We start from the raw sequence: 18,406 nt of genomic DNA on the forward strand, positions 1-18,406 counted from the left end.
AAACTGAAAGTGAACCGATAAAGAAAAAATGAACCAGGAACCGATAAACTAAAAATTGAATTGATTGACGACACAAACAAAATGATCTCAAAATGAGCGTCCCGAAAAAGGTTACGGCAGGGTGGGCGCGTCGCGACGTCATGTGCCTTGCGTTATCTTGCTAACTCCAGGTCTTTGAGCAGCGATCTAATTGTCCCGCGAGCAAAAGTAGGACCTCGTGGCCTCCTACCCCGGCCAAAACGAATAGTGGCATTTTGACCTGCGACAACCTTGAATAGCGCTACAGGTTTTACCGCGTCTAACTAACTGAAAATAACTACTCATGCAGTTTTACGGTATAAGTAATTTACTTTACTATCCCACCTCCACCCGGCGGCACGGCAATTTTGCCGGAGTACATACACTATTATGGATAATACTATCAAGTAATAGTGCAGTGCTTATCAACATAATTACCGGCGTCTCGCCTCCACATTTTGACTTTTTTGTGTTTTATGTTCTGTGTCAATGTTAAGGAATTTCCTCACGATGTGACATGAGTATAATAATATACCTTTTTGAATTTCAACCACCAATGTGTTCTCTAAGTCTAAAATTTTTAAATTTTTAAAAAGAGATTGCGGTACTATTCCTGTTGCTGAAATTATAAATGGTAAAATCGAAATTTTTTCTAAACACCAAAGATTTCTCATAGCAACGGAGAGTTCTAAATATTTATTAATTTTTGTATTATACAGGGTGTCCCAGAAGTGGCTCCCCAGAGAAAACAGGCATGTGCCGACAACAAAAAAGACTCTAAATTGACTAAAATAAATTTTCTGCTAGCTCAAATTACCGAGTTACAAAGTTTTTAATTTCACCAATCCCGGAAGCTCGTCCTCAGGTATTACTAAAAAATCCGATCGGTTGCTAAACAACAACAAAAAATCTCTGATATCGCACAAATCAATAAAATGTTTGGGCAACTGGAATTTTGACGTTTTCCGATATAAAAATTCGTTGACGTTTATCTGTCATCAACATCAAGACTTGACAATTGCAAAATTCGAAATAAAACAATAAAAATGGCGATTCTAAAAAGAACCATTTATTTAAATAGGTAACAATGTTAAAGCAGATGTTCGAAATGGCCACCATTCATTTATATGCACAATTGTGCTCTACGTAACAAACTTCTTGTAGTAGCGTTAGTTATCATTTCTCCAGTAACTGAAACAAAGCCTCCTGAATTCAAACTCTCAGATCATCCTCTGAATTTATGGGCCGCCGATAAATGATTCAGATCTGGAGACCTGGCAGGCCAATGATGCGGTCCTCCTCGACCGATCCAGCGCTGTGGATATTGGTTATCAAAAATTTCCCGAACGATTCTGCTAAAATGTTGGAACCAGTCATTTATGCGATAAGCAAGAGGTACAATTTCAAGTAAATCAGGTAGCTCCGTTCCAATGAACTGAGCATATCTTGCCCCCGTTAATCTTGCGGGGAATTCAGACGGCTCAATCTAGAGCCGGGGATTCGGAACTTTAACAAATGGAAGGATCCACCACGCTTATACTTGCCAAACGATCGCTCAATAGCCCAGTCCACAAATTAACAGAAAACCTTTGTTGAAAACCTCTGAGAAATTATTCTCTTGGATTTTCCTCTGCCCAGATATGAAGGTTGTGATAATTGGAACAACCTTACCGGCAAAATAGCGACTCATCAGAAAACAGTATCCGTGACAAGAAGTGTGAAGCATCGTTTTGGTTTATTAACCATAGATAAAAGTCTCGCCTAATTGGATAATCCTCTGGCAGAAGATGTTCTACTCGTGTATAGTGGTATGGATGTCTCCTATTATCAACTAGAACTCTCTGCACCGAACTCTTGGATAAAACCATTTCACGAGAAACTGTTCGAATACTCCGGGTGCCGTCTTCCTCAAAGACATTCAGTACGGCTTCCTCGTGTTCGACAGTCCTTACGTTTCTTGGAGCACCCCTAACTTCTTCTTCGAACTGGCTGCATCTGACCCATTTCTCGACCCCGAGCGATTAATTTCAGGATTATTTTGTCTTTGTGGAAATTGTCACGGTACAACCTCACTGCTTCACGTGCATTGTTCCCACATCGCGCAAAAGTAAGAATCATATCTACGTACTCAGAGGAAGAATACATGTTAAATGATACACTTGAATTAAATATCGCAGCGAAATTCTATAACAAATGTCAAACTGACGTAAACAATCATTCTAATAAATGTAGTAGACCAAATCAAATGGACAGAATTATAGAGGTTTACGGATAAAAAGGAAACCTAGGCAACGCAAAATTGCGATTATTCCACCTTAATGATGCTCAACTCTAATTGGTCAACTTCAGAATGTCTTTTCTCGGTTATCATTTGAGATAAGACTTTTTTTCTTTAAAATACACGTTAATATATTCGCCCTAAGGCTCCCTTTTTTCTCTGGGGAGCCAGTTCTGGGACACCCTGTATAGTTGACTCAAGTTGCAAAAAACCACTTGTCATTTGTAACAGCATTTTTTCAATATTTTTAAACCAAATAAAGGCACAAAAAGGCCAGAAAATCATAGTTTGGATTGAATATTTTCCATATAAGTACAGTTTTAAAGTAATTTCAAATGACTAATGCCATAAAAACGCTGTTGCAAATGCAAAATGGTTTTTTGCAACTTGAGTCAACTTTATGTCTGTGTTATATTGTGTGAATTTGGAACAGCTATATCTAAAAGATATGCTTGCTTTTGTTGTTTATTTAAAATAATAATGTCTGGTCTGTTATGCTGAATGTGAATGTCAGTTAAAACTGTGCGATCAAAATATAATTTGTAATTGTCATTTTCTAAACAACTTTCTGGTTTATAAATGTAATGTGGTTGTGTATCCTTTAATAAATTGAATTTAACTGCTAAATTCATGTGTATAATTTTTGCGAATATATCATGACGTTTTTTATATTCGCTTTGAGCCAAAACGGTGCAAGAAGAAATGATGTGTTCAATGGTTTCCCCTTCAGTTCCGCAAATCCTACATTTATCAATGTTCGATTGTAAATCGCATATGTGTTTTTTATAATTTCTTGTATTTATAACACGATCTTGTATTGCAAATATAAAACCCTCAGTCTCAGGATGAATATTTGATTTTTTAAGCCATGCATGAGAAGCTTGAATATTAATTTCTGGCTGTTCTAGCTCTTTAAAATATCTCCTATGTAAAGACTTTTGTTTTATATTTGCTATAGTGTCAGGTATATTTGGCTCAACAATCTCTGAAATTATATTATCACTTAAATTTAAAGGTGTGTAACCTTTATCCGCTGAAACCAAAGCATTAAAAAAAGTGTTATCACGAGCTCTATTGAGAAAATAATTTTTTAGTGAAGCAATTTGATTGTGTTGTAGAATTTCTAGATTTGAAAAACCCCTACCACCATTTTCGCGTGGTAAATTAAATCTTTCAATAGCAGATTTGGGGTGATGTTTACAAAATTTTGTAAAGAGAAATCTAGTTTGAATATTTATATTCTGTAAATTAGTTTTTGACCATTTTATAACACCAAAAGAATAGGTCAACAATGAAACAGCATATGTATTAACTGCTTTAATTAAATTATTACCGTTTAATTTTGATTTTAAAATAGATTTAATTCTTAAATAAAATTGTTTTTCTAAATTTTCTTTTATAATTGAATGTTGAATATGATTTGATTGATTAATACCTAAATATTTATAAAATTCTCCTTTATTTACATTTTTAATGATTTCTCCTTCTTTCGTTATATAGGTATTCTAAATTTTCGTAATGACCGCGACATATTGATTGCGTTTTACACTTATCAATACCAAAACTCATGCCAATATCATTTGAGAAATTTTCAGTTATTGTTAGTAAAGATAAAATGTGATTCTTTTTAGATGCATAAAGTTTTATGTCATCCATATAAAGAAGGTGATTTAATTTGGATAGTGTGGTATTATTAAGTCTAATATTGAAACCATATCCAGTGCTATTTAATAGATTTGTCAAAGGATTAATGGCTAGACAAAACCATAAAGGACTTAAAGAATCTCCTTGATAAATTCCCCGTTTAATTTGAATAGGCTCGGATTTTAATTTAGTATTGTTTATTGATAAATTTAAAGTAGTTCTCCAAAATGTCATAACATGGGATAAAAAGTTAATCAAATCCAAATTAATTTTATAAATTTTAAGAATTTTAATTAACCATGAATGTGGTACTGAATCATAGGCTTTTTTGTAGTCTATGAATGCGGTATAAATATTTCTATTATTTTTTCTAGCTTGTTCCATTATTACCGTATCTATTATGAGTTGTTCTTTACAACCAAAACACTCCTTAACACAACCTTTTTGTTCTTCATTAAGTATATTTAATTTTTGACAATGGTCGTAAATTATTACTTTAATGCAAGATGTCATAATTTTATAAATTGTAGGCAGACATGTGATTGGCCTATATTTTGATGGATTTTTAGTATCGGAATCTTTTGGTTTCAGATATGTTATACCATGGACCAAAAACTCTGGAAATGTGTTAGGTTCCCTAATAAATCCGTTAAAGTGATCAAGTAAGCATTTATGAATACAAGTAAATTTTTTTAACCAAAAGTTATGAATTTGTTCACCTCCAGGGGATTTCCAATTATGTGAACTATTAATATTTTTAACTAAAAGTTCAAGGCTAATTTGAATATGATGTGGATTATTACTATCTGGTATCTCATTTTCTAAATTAGGAATCCATTCTGCCTGATTATTAAATTGAACTTCATTTGACGGGCAGGGGACGATTGCGCCGATATGACCTGCTATAATCCGGGGTCTGTCAAACTACCTGTAATCCACAGGTACGATTGCGCCGGTACTAAATTTAATCCCTTAACGGGAAGGCTAATTAGGAAGGTACCTGTACCTGCAAGTAAAGTTGGGAATATTCGGACAGCGTTTTACTAAAATCATTAGTTTCGTCCAACAATATTCAAGAGATCGCTGGAATAAACGCTACGATGGAGAAGATGCTTAGTGAACGTGGCAAGATTCTTGTAATTTTAGAAAATTTTAAATTCCGTAATTGTGGAAGCACGGAGAAAGGTGTTGTATATATTTTTTTTGTAAATAAATGGTTTGTTGAGAATCTTTTATATTATTTGGTTATCATAATTGCTTTTAAACATTGTTGGGGCCCACCATTACCTACTACTAGTACCTGTATTTTATTGAAAGGCTTACAGATCAAGGGTGCGGCGCAATCGTGCCCAGGAATTAACAACCACTTGGGTCGCCTCGGCGCAATCATACCATCGGCTTAAAACAACTCAGGTAATACCGGCGCAATCGTCCTATACCGCATTTGACCATATGTTTGACCAGAATTCTTTAATTTCATTTATATTTGGTAGACCATTATTATTTTGATTTTTATTATCTGCTAAATTTTTGTAAAACAACTTCTCATTATTTCTAAATAGTTTGTTTTCAAATTTCCGTTGTTTATTATTTTTATATCTTTTTAATCGTTTAGAATAAATATTCAATTTTTGTAATAAAGTGTCTTTAATTTCTATTAATGTTTCATTATATTCGTTATATTTTAAACAATGTATTCTGTTTTTATTTAAAATCGATTTAATACAGTTATTTAGATGATTAGAATTTATACCCTTTAAATATTGAGTTATTCTACCTAAATCTCGTCTGATATTATTAATGCGTTTATTTAGTCTTCGTTCCCATTTTGGTAATTCTTTGGCTTTTATGTTATTTGTCTGGTCAATTTCTTTTGAACCATTTAATCTGATAATTGTTAAAGCTCCACTATATATGATACTGTGTAATTTTCTAAAACTTGTCGTGTTATTTACAAATTTAGGTAAAATGAATTGATTTAAAATTTCAATCATTGCAAAGAATTTTTTGGAGCTTTGTTGTTTAGGTAATAGTGGTCTATTAAATGGTTCTATATGTTCAAATTCGTCCAGAGTTCTATTAAATTCATCTTCAATTTGTTCTTTAAAATTTTGATGGTAGTAAAAATTTTGATTAATAACATGTATATCATTATAACTCAAGTCTAAATTATTTATGTTGTTTTGTATCGTGTTGTTTGGTGTTGAATTACTTTGATAACAGAAAGAGTCATTATGATTTGGTAAACTTTGTAAACTTTGCGGTTCAACAGAATTTTCAACTAAATTATTAGAAACTTCATTATTGTCAGAATAATTAATTGACAATTCTAACTTTACATCATTTTTGATCTTTTCTAAAATTGCCGAAGGGATATAGTTTTTCTTCATAATGGCTCTCCTCTGGTCAGCTAAATTTTGAATAGTAACAGGAAACTGGGGGTACTTACTTTGGAATGCTTTAAATAAATCAAGCCTGTAAGTACTCACAACATCCTGTAGTTTCGTGATCCGAAAATATTCCCGTATAATGAAAATATTCATTTCCATAGTCCATTTTTTGCGTTTTCTAACTTCTGTAGCACCATTGGATTGCAGTGAAGCACTTGCAACAACATTTGGCGCGTTTTTATTAGAGAGCGAATTTATTGACATTTAGACAGTTGTCACGGCACTCTATTATTGTCATTATCATTAATACTTGTAAAACGATAATTAAGACTTAATGTAGAATATAAAAACAATAAACGAACAGAACTCCTCCACAGAATCATGAAAGTGTTTCTGATAATTCTGTGTGCAACCCAAATCTGGGCCGTACCCAATCCACGAAGAAATGCTGGTTCTTAATCAAATCACTCGAAGATTTTCCAAAATTACTTTGTATTTTTAGGGGCACGTATAATAGGTGGTCAGGAAGCTCACGCCGGACAATTCCCCTACGCTGCTGCCGTTTACAAATCAACCCCAAGCGGTAACTTCTTCTGTACCGGATCGCTTATGAACTACCAATGGATACTAACAGCTGGACAATGTGTCGACGGGTATAGTGATAATTCTACTCAACAGTCAACTTTACTACATATTAACTTTTTAGTGCCACTTTATTCACGATTCTTTTGGGAACACACAAGTTGAGTGGAGATGATTCTACCGTTCAAAGACTTTGCAACCGAGACTTACTTCTTGCATCCGGAATACAATCCAGACACGTTAGAAAATGATATTGGCCTCATAAAACTTCGCATGCCGGTATCCCTTACAGGTGAGTTTGTTAATAATCGTAATTTATCACTTGTGTAATATATCTGTGTAGGTTACATCAATCAGATCTACTTGCCATACGCGGAAATTGCGGATTCTGATTCGGGTATAGCTTATGGATGGGGCCAAACTAGTGACAGTGAGTTCTTAAGTTTACAGAAATTAAAATAAACGTAACAACAAGTTACGTTATTTGACAGGTGATCCAGAGTTATCTGATACTTAGAATTATGTAACTCTAAGCGCAGTGTCGGATGCTGAATGCAGACTAACTTATGGAAGCCAAATAGGTCAGAATATGATATGTTTTGAAGGAAACTACAACGAGGGTACATGTTTTGTAAGTTATGGAATTCTTTGCAATTTTTGTTTCTGAAAGTGATTTTCCTTCTGGTAGCCCTGTCTTTATCCACGTCAGTCGTGGCTATGATGTGGCGATTGCTATAGCGAGTTTTTTTAGTGGAAACGGATGTGAAAGTACCGATCCATCGGGATATACAAAATTGTTGCCTTACAACGATTGGATTAGAAATGTTACTTCAACTTCGTAATAGCGCATTAACAATTCTATTTTTAATACCTGTTTTTATTTTATTTATGTAATTGTTCTTCCCATGTGGTACAAAATAATTTGAATATCACATTTACACAATATTTAATTAATTTAATTAATAATGATGATATAAGACGTAGAAGCAATATTATGTATAAACGTGAACTGAAATCCAGATTTTATATGGATTTATATGAATAACAAGGATTGCTCTTTGCGATCAAATATCTTTTTTGTACTCACAGCTTTGGAAGTGACGCTTCCAACATCCAACGCTCAATCAGCAACGAGTTTTTCCCGATCGACTCGAATGTAAAAATTGCAAAAAACACTGGACCTTTAAGGCATTAAAAAAAATTGGTCTTGATAATAATAAAATTTAGTTCATAAAATACAACTTCCCTGGATTTTCATAATGACCTTTTGCTAGAAAATCCTTGAAAATATGCCAACAAACAATTTTCAGTATAAATTTCAACATCCAAATTGCAGAAATGACGTTTTGTAAACCAGATTTTATTATTATTAAATTTTTCATAAATGACCTCGTAACAACCTCAGTAAATTTTGTATGGCCACATTTGCGGCTTCCCTAATCTCGGGAGGAGTACAAGAAATATCACTAATATCACTCATAGGTGGATATTGCACAAATATCTTCGAACAAAACTCACAAATTACTGCAAAAATTTAAATGTCAAGTGAAGCAATTGTTTCTAATAACCAAAGGTCACGGCCTACATGATTTTACGTTCATACAAAAAATATTGTACGAGCCACTTGCGTAAAGACATCTTCCGCTCATTCGCGCATTAATTAAAGGCACTTGCTCCTTTGTCGCTCTTCGAAAATACTAAAAGTAAAAACTTTTGGGAATCAATGTAACAAAGCTTTATTTATTATTGGAATAATTTTATTAGAAATAAAAATTGGTAAAATTTGGAAATATCATTTTTTTAAATTCTGTTTCCCAAGATTTATTTTTTATTTGTTTGTAAAACAAAAGAAAATTTTAACAGTGTTTGTGTTGTAAATTATTTATTTACATAAAAGTAAACAAAGTTAATAAAGGTTTGTAGTGAGACTCTTGAGGGAGTTCGGATGATCATATGAATAATGATTCATTTGTCCATGCGTGCATCCCTTTTATAGCCTGGCTGGGGATGATGCGGCACGCTCCGACGGCGCACAGCTGATGATGATGGTAGGGGCCCAGCGATTAGATTCTCGCTGGCGACGGTAGCGCTTCGAAAGAGTTAGTACGGGGCGCTTTGGTACTACATCCGTGATTTATGCTACAAATTGGTAAAACAATAATGTATAAAAAACAACTAAAATCCTGAAAGTCATAGTAAACTTTCATCTTCTTGATAAAATCATCCGCTCTAAAAAATTAAAATTCGTAGGAAAATTTTACAAAGCGCTTAATTGATAACAGCTGCTGATATGTTTTTACGGTTTAATTCATTTACTGCTATTATTATAAACATTTTCAATTATTCCTATCAGACGACGTAAATACAGTTAAATAGCACTTCTAATAACTTTTTTGGCAATGTTAGGAATTTATGACATTCCATTATGATGTTGATCACGAAAATGAAAGTAGATTAAAAAAACTTGAAGCATGAATAGGTCTCCCGGTTGGTCACCATGAAAGTACTTTTGGTAATTCTATGTGCAGCCCAAACTTGGGCACTACCCAAACCTGACGGTCCTAATTACCTAATTACTTGCAGGTTTCCCAAAACTATTTAATGATTATTTTTAGGTGTGCGTATAATTGGTGGCCAGGAGGCTACTGCGAGCAGATTCCCCTATGCAGCCGCCATTTACAAATCAACTCCAAGTGGTAACTACTTCTGTACTGGATCGTTTATGAATTACCAATGGATACTAACAGCTGGACAATGTGTCGACGGGTATAATAATAATTCTACTCAACAGTCAATGTTAATATTAACTTTTCAGCGCAACTTTATTCACAATTCTTTTGGGAACGCACAAGCTGAGTGGAGATGATTCTACCGTTCAAAAACTTGCAACCGAGACTTACTTCTTGCATCCGGATTACAATCCAGACACGTTGGAAAATGATATTGGCCTCATAAAGCTTCGCATGCCAGTGACAATTACAGGTAAACGAATCTTTGTCATTTTCCATTGTAATACATGTTTATGTAGGTAACATCAATCAGCTATACTTGCCATACGTTGATGTGACAGATGTGTCTGTGGGTACAGCTTTTGGATGGGGACAAACCAGTGACAGTAAGTGATCGAGCTAATAACAAATGAAGGTAAATAATCTCAACTAATTGTATTATTTGACAGGTGATTCAGAGCTGGCTGATACCCTCAACTATGTGACTCTTAGAGCAGTGTCAGATGCTGAATGTAGAATAACTTACGGAAATCAACTAGCTCAGAATATGGTTTGTTTTGAGGGAAATTACAATGAGGGTACATGCTTTGTAAGTTGTAGAGTTTGTTGCAATTTTGTTCCTAAAAGCGATTTTTATACAGGGTGATAGTGGTAGTCCTGTCGTTGTCCGCGTCAGTCGAGGTTATGATGTGGCGATTGCTATAGCAAGTTTCTTTAGTTCAAATGGATGTGAAAGTACCGATCCATCGGGATTTACAAAAGTGTTTCCTTACAATGATTGGATTAGAAATGTTACTGCAAGTTAGTTATGAGGAGGCGTTTTAAATATAGTTTAAAGAAGTAATTATATTTGTTAATATTTGATTTATATTACTCTTTCCTTTTTAAAATTATAATCAGCTGTATAAAATTTCAAATTGTCATAAATAGTTACAACCTATCAAAAAATATTCCACTTCAAAGCAATTAACAACAAATGTAAAATATTTTGAAATGACTTATTACAGAAGTTACTACAAGTGAAATGAGGAGTTATACCACGATAAAAAAGTGACATGGCACTTCTTGCAGGGACAAACGATCTACTACAGCGTGCAAGAAATGTATCATTGAAAAAAATATGTTTGATTGATGCATGAAATTTTGTAGAAATTTCAATTGGCGATGTGTCCGCATGCACAGATTACGTAAAAAAAAATCACGAGTCTAAATGGAAAATTGACGTAATTATTTTTATTTTCAAAATTCCTTCAAAACGGTTTAATAACTGCTGTAATAGAAACTGAATTGGAAATAAACCTTATCATGAGCACTCGTCAAAGAAGAAGGTTTTTCTGCTTCTACTCGTATTATTTCATGCAGTTTCACTAACTCTTTACAAAATTAATAGTTTACATTCGTACACGGCACCGAGCACTTGGTAAAAGTGCCAGATTATTCGTTTGTTGAAACAGCGGACATGATGTAGATCTATGGTGCACCTGGCGGTAACACATCCCAGGCGGTAGCTCTTTATCGGGAACGGTTTCCAGATCGTCAGTTTCCTGTCGCACAAATTCCAGGAATAAGCACCAGAAGCGTCGCCATTTCACAGGGTTTATCAAAGTCAGTGGTATGGAGAATTTTACATGAAGAAGGCCTACATCAACTGCATTGTTAAATGTTTTAAAGTCGTTATGCGAGACATTTGAGTAAAATAATCATTAAAAAATTTCAAGTGCGAATAGTATTTGATTAGATTATTTTATGAGCATAGTTGTACAAAAGATTGTAAATGAAAGATACATGTTTCTATGGTTAATTGAACGCTATTGTCATTTACTAATGATCCGAGTGGTTTATCACAAGTGGCATTGTCGAAATATTATTTCTGTAAGAGCACGTACATTTTTCAAGTGAGGAATTTTATTTGTCAGTGTAATTAAATTTATATTTATATCGATAAGAATTTGAATTTACTCTTAAGTTGGATTTTAAGCTGCTGAAGAACCTATAAAAATTTTATAATCATAAATTATAAACAACCATTAAAGATAAAAGCATTTTTACATAATACAAACGTCTAAACACCTTATTTCAAGCTTTTACAATAATGATTTTCTTTTCAATTTTCTCTTGGAGAATATGGTTTGTGTCGATGGGAATTACAATGAGGGAACTTCCAAGGTACTACACGAATGTTGTGAATTCTAGCTACAAGTTAAATTGTATTGTAGGGTGATAGAGGAGGGCCGCTGGTACAAGATTTAGGTAAAGGATACGTGATGCAAGTTGGTATAGTATCATTCATAAGCTCCAATGGGTGTGAAAGTACCGATCCTTCTGGGTACACGAAAATATTTCCTTATGTTAAATACATTCTTTTCATAACTTATATTTTGTAATTTATTTAGTCACTATCCCTCTAAGAACGTATGCAGGGTGGTACATGAACTTTAATAATTTTAGTTTGCTGCTTCTAAACCAACCAGAAAAAGTGGTACTATTTGTGCCAGTCGCGCAGGTTATAAATATCACCGCAGAAAATAATAAATTAAATATTTTTAATATCAATTGAACAAGGTTTCGTTTATTGCTTGAATAAAGATGACAAACATAATTCTAAATCATAGCAACTACTGGCCAGATAAATTTACTTGAAGGTGAATAAACCGGGCCTAACAAATTTTAAAAACTTTTATACCTTGGATTATGTGTGCTGATTTTAGGATGTAAGTATGTATATTTTATAAAAGAATATAACGGGTGTAGAATTGGTTTACGAGACATAGGATTTTACATGTAAAAATAAGGAGATCCAATTATTGGCTCCCCTAATAATTTTATGGCAAAATGGTTAAAATGAAAGTTAGAGAGAATTAAAAGTACTGTCTAATTCCACTCTTTGTTTTTTTCTAACATCTTGTGGTACTGAAAGAAAAGCAAGAAAGGAGTTAAGACAAAAATACTAAAAAGCAGTACATACTAGCAGTGAAATTTGACTTCTAAAACTATTTGTCGGGTGGTTTCACTATTATTTAATTTTCTTTTGATCTGCCCTTCAAATGAACTCGTACAGTACTAGTTGACGAATGAAAAGGTATCTTCCATTAAATGTTCCAATTCTTCGAATTGTTTCTATGGCTGAAATTGGTCGGTCTGGGAAATCTGAAGCAAATGTTGCTTGGAAGTTTCTTAAAGAAGATCCTCCATAATACCATTTAAAGAAAGAAATAAAATTTCATACCTAGTAGTATTTTTTAGTATTTTTGTGTTAACTTTTTTCTTGCCTTTCTTTCAGTTCCACAAGATGAAAAAACAAAGAGTGGAACTAGACAGTACTTTTAATTCTCTCTAACTTTCATTTTAACTATTTTGCCATAAAATTGTTAGGGGAGCCAATAATTGAAACTCTTTATTTTTACATGTAAAATCCTATGTCTCGTAAACCAATTCTACACCTGGTATGAGAGAATAATAGAACAGAGAAAACAACCGAAACTCGTGGAATCACAGCTAATTAAGGCTTATAGTCACAATCCTTCTCTTAAATATATTTAAAGTAACATTTTACTGTAGTATCTTCTGATTTTAAATATGTACCTACCTAGTCCCACATAGAATAATAAATTTTTAAAAATTTGGAGGAAAATTGCGCTTCTAAAAAACATTTAACATAATTGATGAGCTACTGCTATATGTTCACAGCTTTATTAATTTATTATTATTACTAATTGTTAGATTCAATTCCTTATCAGCAGCATCTGTAATTTATGATCTTTCATTCTAGGGAGTCCAATTTAGATAACACTGACCCTAAAATGATAATTGAAATCGAAGATCAAAGTATCAAAGTAGAATATAAAAACAACAAAGTAATACAATTCTTATTTCGCCACCATGAAAGTATTTCTGCTACTTTTGTGTGCATCACAAATCTGGGCCATACCTAACCCACGAAAACCTACTGGTTTTTATCCCAATCACTTGAAAATTCTCCAAAATTATTTAATCATTTTCAGGTGCTCGTATAATCGGAGGTCAGTTGTCCTACGCAGGAGAATTCCCTTACGCAGCCGCCATTTACAAAACTACCGCAAATGGTAACTTCTTCTGCACTGGATCGCTTCTGAATTCAGAGTGGATCATAACAGCTGGACAATGTGTCGACGGGTATAATTGCATTTCTACTCGGCCATCCATTTTATTTTTAACTTTTTCAGGGCCACTTTATTCACGATTCTTTTGGGAACACACAAGTTGGATGGTGATCAATCCACTGTTGAAAAACTAGCAACTGACACTTACGTCTTGCATCCAGAGTACAATCCAGACACGTATGAAAATGACATTGGCCTCATCAAGCTTCGCATGCCAGTGACACTTACAAGTAAGTTAATAATTATAATTTTACACTTGTACATTTTTTTTTGTAGCTTATATCAAACGACTGCACTTACCGTACGCTGAACTGGCGGATACCGCTAAGGGGATAGCTTATGGATGGGGCCAAACTAGTGACAGTAAGTTATTAAGCTCGTACAAAATGAAAATGAATTATGTCAAACAATTCTTTTATTTAACAGGTGATTCAGAGCTAGCTGATACTTTGAATTATGTAACTCTAAGCGCAGTGTCGGATGCTGAATGCAGACTAACTTATGGAAGTCAAATACGTCCAAACATGGTTTGTTTCGAAGGAAACTACAATGAGGGTACCTGTTTTGTAAGTTCTGGAGCATTTTAGAATTTGTAGTTTCAAAAGTGGTTTTTCCTTAGGGAGATGCTGGTAGTCCTGTCATTATGCATGCCAGTCGAGGATATACTGTAGTGCTTGCTATAGCAAGTTTCTTTAGTGCCAATGGATGTGAAAGTACCGATCCATCGGGATACATCAAAGTGTTTCCCTACAATGACTGGATTAATAATGTCACTAAAAGTTAGGCGTTAGGCACTAATAACAATAAAAAATTTAAATAAAATTTAAATAAACGTTTACATATATTAATTGCTATTGCAATAATAGTAATCATTAACTACTAGATATTTATGAATCTACTGAGATATACAGGGTGTATCTGAAATACGTGTGTTAATTTCAACCAGCGAAAGAACTCTCCAATTTATTAATCTTTTCTCTATAACATTTTGTAAAATTCGCAAAAGTATTCCAAAATGTTTTACCTCCCAATTTTTACCAAACGAGTCGTTTTGTGTGATTAACTAGGCTCAATTTTTTGTAACCATGATTCTAATTTTAATTATTTATTTTTTTCTATAACAACGTAACTTTTTGACAAAGCTCCGTTTCTATCACAACAGAAAATTTTCGCCCTTATTCACAGAAGTGGGTATACACTTTGATGACTAATTTGTTTCGAATTTTAAATCAATTTGTAGTGCTTTTTCGTAAAAAAGTTTAATGAATTAGCGAGTTCTTTCTCTGGCTAAAATTAACACACGTATTTCAGATACACCCTGTATAATCAGTAATCACACCTTCATCGTAATTCCAAAAACCTATACAGTCATAGTCTATTTTTTTACACTACTGCAATAATACACTATACAGGGTGTTATTGAAAGTTGTGCAAATATTTTAACCACGAGCTACTGGGTTCATGTAGAACTCGGAAAAAATATCAAAAAAATTCTATGTCAAAAAATAAAATGACATTTATTTTTTGAGCTACAATTTTTTTAATTGCTTTTAGTCTTCTACGTTGTCAAACAACCTCGTAGGTAAAATTTCGGCACATTTAATTTTTTAAGGCAACTTCTCTAACTTTTTAAATGTAATTAATATTTAGTTTGTATTCGTATGCGGCAGCGAGTATTTGGGAAAATTGCCAAATTATTCATTTATTGACAAAGCGGACATGATGTACATCTATGGTGCACCTGCCGGTAACGTAACCCAGGCGGTAGCTCTTCATCGGTAGCGGTTTCCAGATCGGCAGGTTCCTGACGCGGGAATGTTTCCCGCCGTGTTTTAATATCTTCAAGATTATGGCTTTTTTAATGTGTACACGGCGGATATGGGGCCAACACAAAGTGATCATAGGCTATCTAGCCTGCTTCAGCAGAGGAAGATGTGTTAGATGCTGTAGCACAAATTTCAGGAATAAGCACGAGGAGGCGCGCCATTCAACAGCATTGATCACAGTCAATGGTATGGAGAATTTTACATGAAGAATCAACTTCATTAAAAAATTTCAAGTGAGAATTATTTTATGAACATAGTTGTTCAAAAGATTGTAAATGAAAGATACCTACACGTTTCTATGGTTAATTGAATGCTATTCTCGTGTCAAAAATGGATTACTCCCTAGGATTTAGGGATATTCGTTACTAGGTTGCTATAAATTTGGTTAGGTTGGAGGCTATGTGGTTTCTGGTGACAAACAAAATACATCCCAAAAATGTAAGACAGCAAATTAATTGTAACAGTTGCAAATGACTAATTTCTCGCTAAGTGATAGATGATTTTTCATTTCACGATAAATTTTGGTTACTGGCGGCATATTTATTTGGATTTAATCTCTCAATTCAAAGTAACCAACCTTAGGCATTCAAAATATCTTTTGAAAATTCTAGTTACACACAACATGAAAAACGTTATTTCCCTAAAAGTTCGAATTCTAGGGAGTAATCCATTTTTGACACGAGAATATTGTCTTTTACTGATGATCCGATCAGAAGTGGCATTGTCGAAATATTATCTCTGTAAAAGCGTGTAAATTTTTCATGTTAGGAATTTTACTTGTCAGTAGGTATAATTAAATTTATGTTATTTATCGATAAGAATTTGAGTTTACACTTAAGCTGGATTTTAAGCTGCCGAAGAACCTATAAAATTTTTATAATTCTAAATGATAAACAACTTTTATCAATAAAATCATTTTTACATAGTACAAACGTCTAAACACCTCATTTCAAGCTTTCACAATAATGATTTTCTTTTCCATTTTTCTCTTGGTGTTAGTACCAATATGTTCCGCCCGCAGTACGCAGTCCACAGTAACAAATCGTATAGTATTTATAAAAGTACCACCGACGCAACTTTCTTCTGTGGAGGTTGCTTATTAAACAATGAATGGATTGTAACAGCTGGCCAGTGCGTCGACGGGTAAGTTATAAATTATTTCCATCCTTCTCCTCGATATTACGTCTTGCATCCAGACTTTAACACACTCACTCTTGAAAATGACGTTGGTCTGATTAAACTTCGCATGCCCATTGAATTCACATGTGAGTACCATTACAAATTTCTACTGGATCAGTACTTGTTTATTCTTGTAGCCTACATTCGTCCCATTCACTACTTACCAGTTGGAGATTTGGCACCCTACACGGGTACCACAGGTATAGGTTGGGGTCAAGTTGATGATTGTAAGTAAATCTTTTTTTTAAATAGTATCATTTAGGATAATTTGTTTAGCGACGCCTGGACTCGTGGACTCTTTGCGATGGGTTAAATTGACTGTTATCCCTAATGAAGAGTGTCAGATGATATACGGGCAGCAAATCTTGGAGAATATGGTTTGTGTCGATGGGAATTACAATGAGGGAACTTGCAAGGTACTACACTAATGTTGTGAATTATAGCCACAAGTTAAATTGTATTGTAGGGGGATAGTGGAGGACCGCTGGTACAAGATTTAGGTAAAGGGTATGTGATGCAAGTTGGTATAGCATCATTCATAAGCTCCAATGGGTGTGAAAGTACCGATCCTTCTGGGTACACGAAAATATTTCCTTATGTTGACTGGATTTTCAATGTGACTGGGATGCCTCCTTACAGTTAAATAAATTCTTCTCAAAACCTATATTTTGTAATTTATTTAGTCTCTATCCCTATAAGAACGTATGCAAAATGGTACCTAAACTTTAATTTCAGGTCAGGTCAAAATTTCATACAAATTGTGAAATGACCTTGACAAGAAAGAATTTAAGATTGCTGCTTCTAGATCAACCAGAAAAAGTGGTACTATCTGTGCCATTCTCGCAGGTTATAAATATCACCACAGGAAAAAATAAATTAAATATTTTTAATATCAATGGAACAAGGTTTTGTTTATTTCTTGAATAAATATGACAAAATTAATAGACTAACAAATTTTAAAAACATTTATATTTTGGATTATAAGTATGTGCTGATTTCAAAATATACAAGGTGTTTTACGTAGCTTTCCGAGATTTTCGCCGACTTTATGCAACTCAATAGTCAGTAGTCACAAAATGTTAGTTACCAAAATATACAATTTAAAAATCATAAATTATTAATTAATTATTATCGTTAATGAAAGTTATAGTTATAAATGAAAGTATTACTGGTTGTATTTAAAGTTCGTCAGGGTCGTAAAGTTACGCAAAACACCCTGTATATTTTATACAAGAAAATAGCGTAACTAAAATTTTTATTTAGCGTTCTACTTATATCCAAAATTTCGCTTGTTTTCACTTTCAAAGCATTTTGTAATCAGAGCATGCCATGATGGAGGTTAAAAAATATTTGGCTGGTTGAAAAATGAAGTGTACAAAGTAGAAGTGAACACTCTGGAAGCACTAATTCGAGGGATTAGAAATGCTGCAGCCAAGAAAGGCATGAAGCAATTAAAAGAGCAATAAGCGTCCTTTGTAGACGAAGCAGAAAATGTTTAGAGGTCAACGGCGGTATTTTTGAAGATTTAATAAAAGAACGCGCTTATTAAGACAATTCTAATGTTTGCAATTTTGTTTACTTGTAACTTGAAAACAAATGAAAATCGGATAAGAACATACGA

The 18,406-nt window shown here is 33.6% G+C and overlaps 3 protein-coding genes and 1 pseudogene across 4 annotated transcripts; all 4 read left to right on the forward strand.

The window, feature by feature from the left end:
* Nucleotides 1-6,687: 6,687 nt before the first annotated feature.
* Nucleotides 6,688-7,848, forward strand: LOC138131990 (brachyurin-like; annotated as a pseudogene).
* Nucleotides 7,849-9,302: 1,454 nt separating this feature from the next.
* LOC138131038 (brachyurin-like) lies at nt 9,303-10,953 on the forward strand. Of its 2 annotated transcripts, XM_069047794.1 has the most exons (7): nt 9,303-9,470; nt 9,528-9,678; nt 9,728-9,894; nt 9,941-10,027; nt 10,091-10,230; nt 10,283-10,481; nt 10,649-10,953. In XM_069047794.1, exons 1-6 carry the CDS (start codon nt 9,410-9,412, stop codon nt 10,445-10,447), a joined length of 771 nt encoding a protein of 256 aa, XP_068903895.1. In that variant the 5' UTR covers nt 9,303-9,409; the 3' UTR covers nt 10,448-10,481; nt 10,649-10,953. The 2 variants fall into 2 exon arrangements, with proteins under 2 accessions (XP_068903895.1, XP_068903894.1); XM_069047793.1 differs by lacking the exon at nt 10,649-10,953 and having other exon boundaries at nt 10,283-10,485.
* A 2,480-nt stretch (nt 10,954-13,433) lies between these two features.
* LOC138130673 (brachyurin-like) lies at nt 13,434-14,624 on the forward strand. Its single transcript, XM_069047279.1, has 6 exons — nt 13,434-13,590; nt 13,643-13,793; nt 13,844-14,010; nt 14,057-14,143; nt 14,207-14,346; nt 14,400-14,624. Exons 1-6 carry the CDS (start codon nt 13,521-13,523, stop codon nt 14,562-14,564), a joined length of 780 nt encoding a protein of 259 aa, XP_068903380.1. The 5' UTR covers nt 13,434-13,520; the 3' UTR covers nt 14,565-14,624.
* A 1,873-nt stretch (nt 14,625-16,497) lies between these two features.
* On the forward strand, nt 16,498-17,449 carry LOC138130675 (chymotrypsin BI-like). The gene is made up of 5 exons (XM_069047281.1): nt 16,498-16,749; nt 16,803-16,871; nt 16,923-17,012; nt 17,062-17,201; nt 17,252-17,449. Exons 2-5 carry the CDS (start codon nt 16,853-16,855, stop codon nt 17,426-17,428), a joined length of 426 nt encoding a protein of 141 aa, XP_068903382.1. The 5' UTR covers nt 16,498-16,749; nt 16,803-16,852; the 3' UTR covers nt 17,429-17,449.
* The last annotated feature ends 957 nt before the right edge of the window (nt 17,450-18,406 follow it).

The sequence above is a fragment of the Tenebrio molitor genome, chromosome 5, assembly GCF_963966145.1.
Source record: "Tenebrio molitor chromosome 5, icTenMoli1.1, whole genome shotgun sequence".
In the NCBI taxonomy this organism is placed as follows: Eukaryota; Metazoa; Arthropoda; class Insecta; order Coleoptera; family Tenebrionidae; genus Tenebrio; species Tenebrio molitor.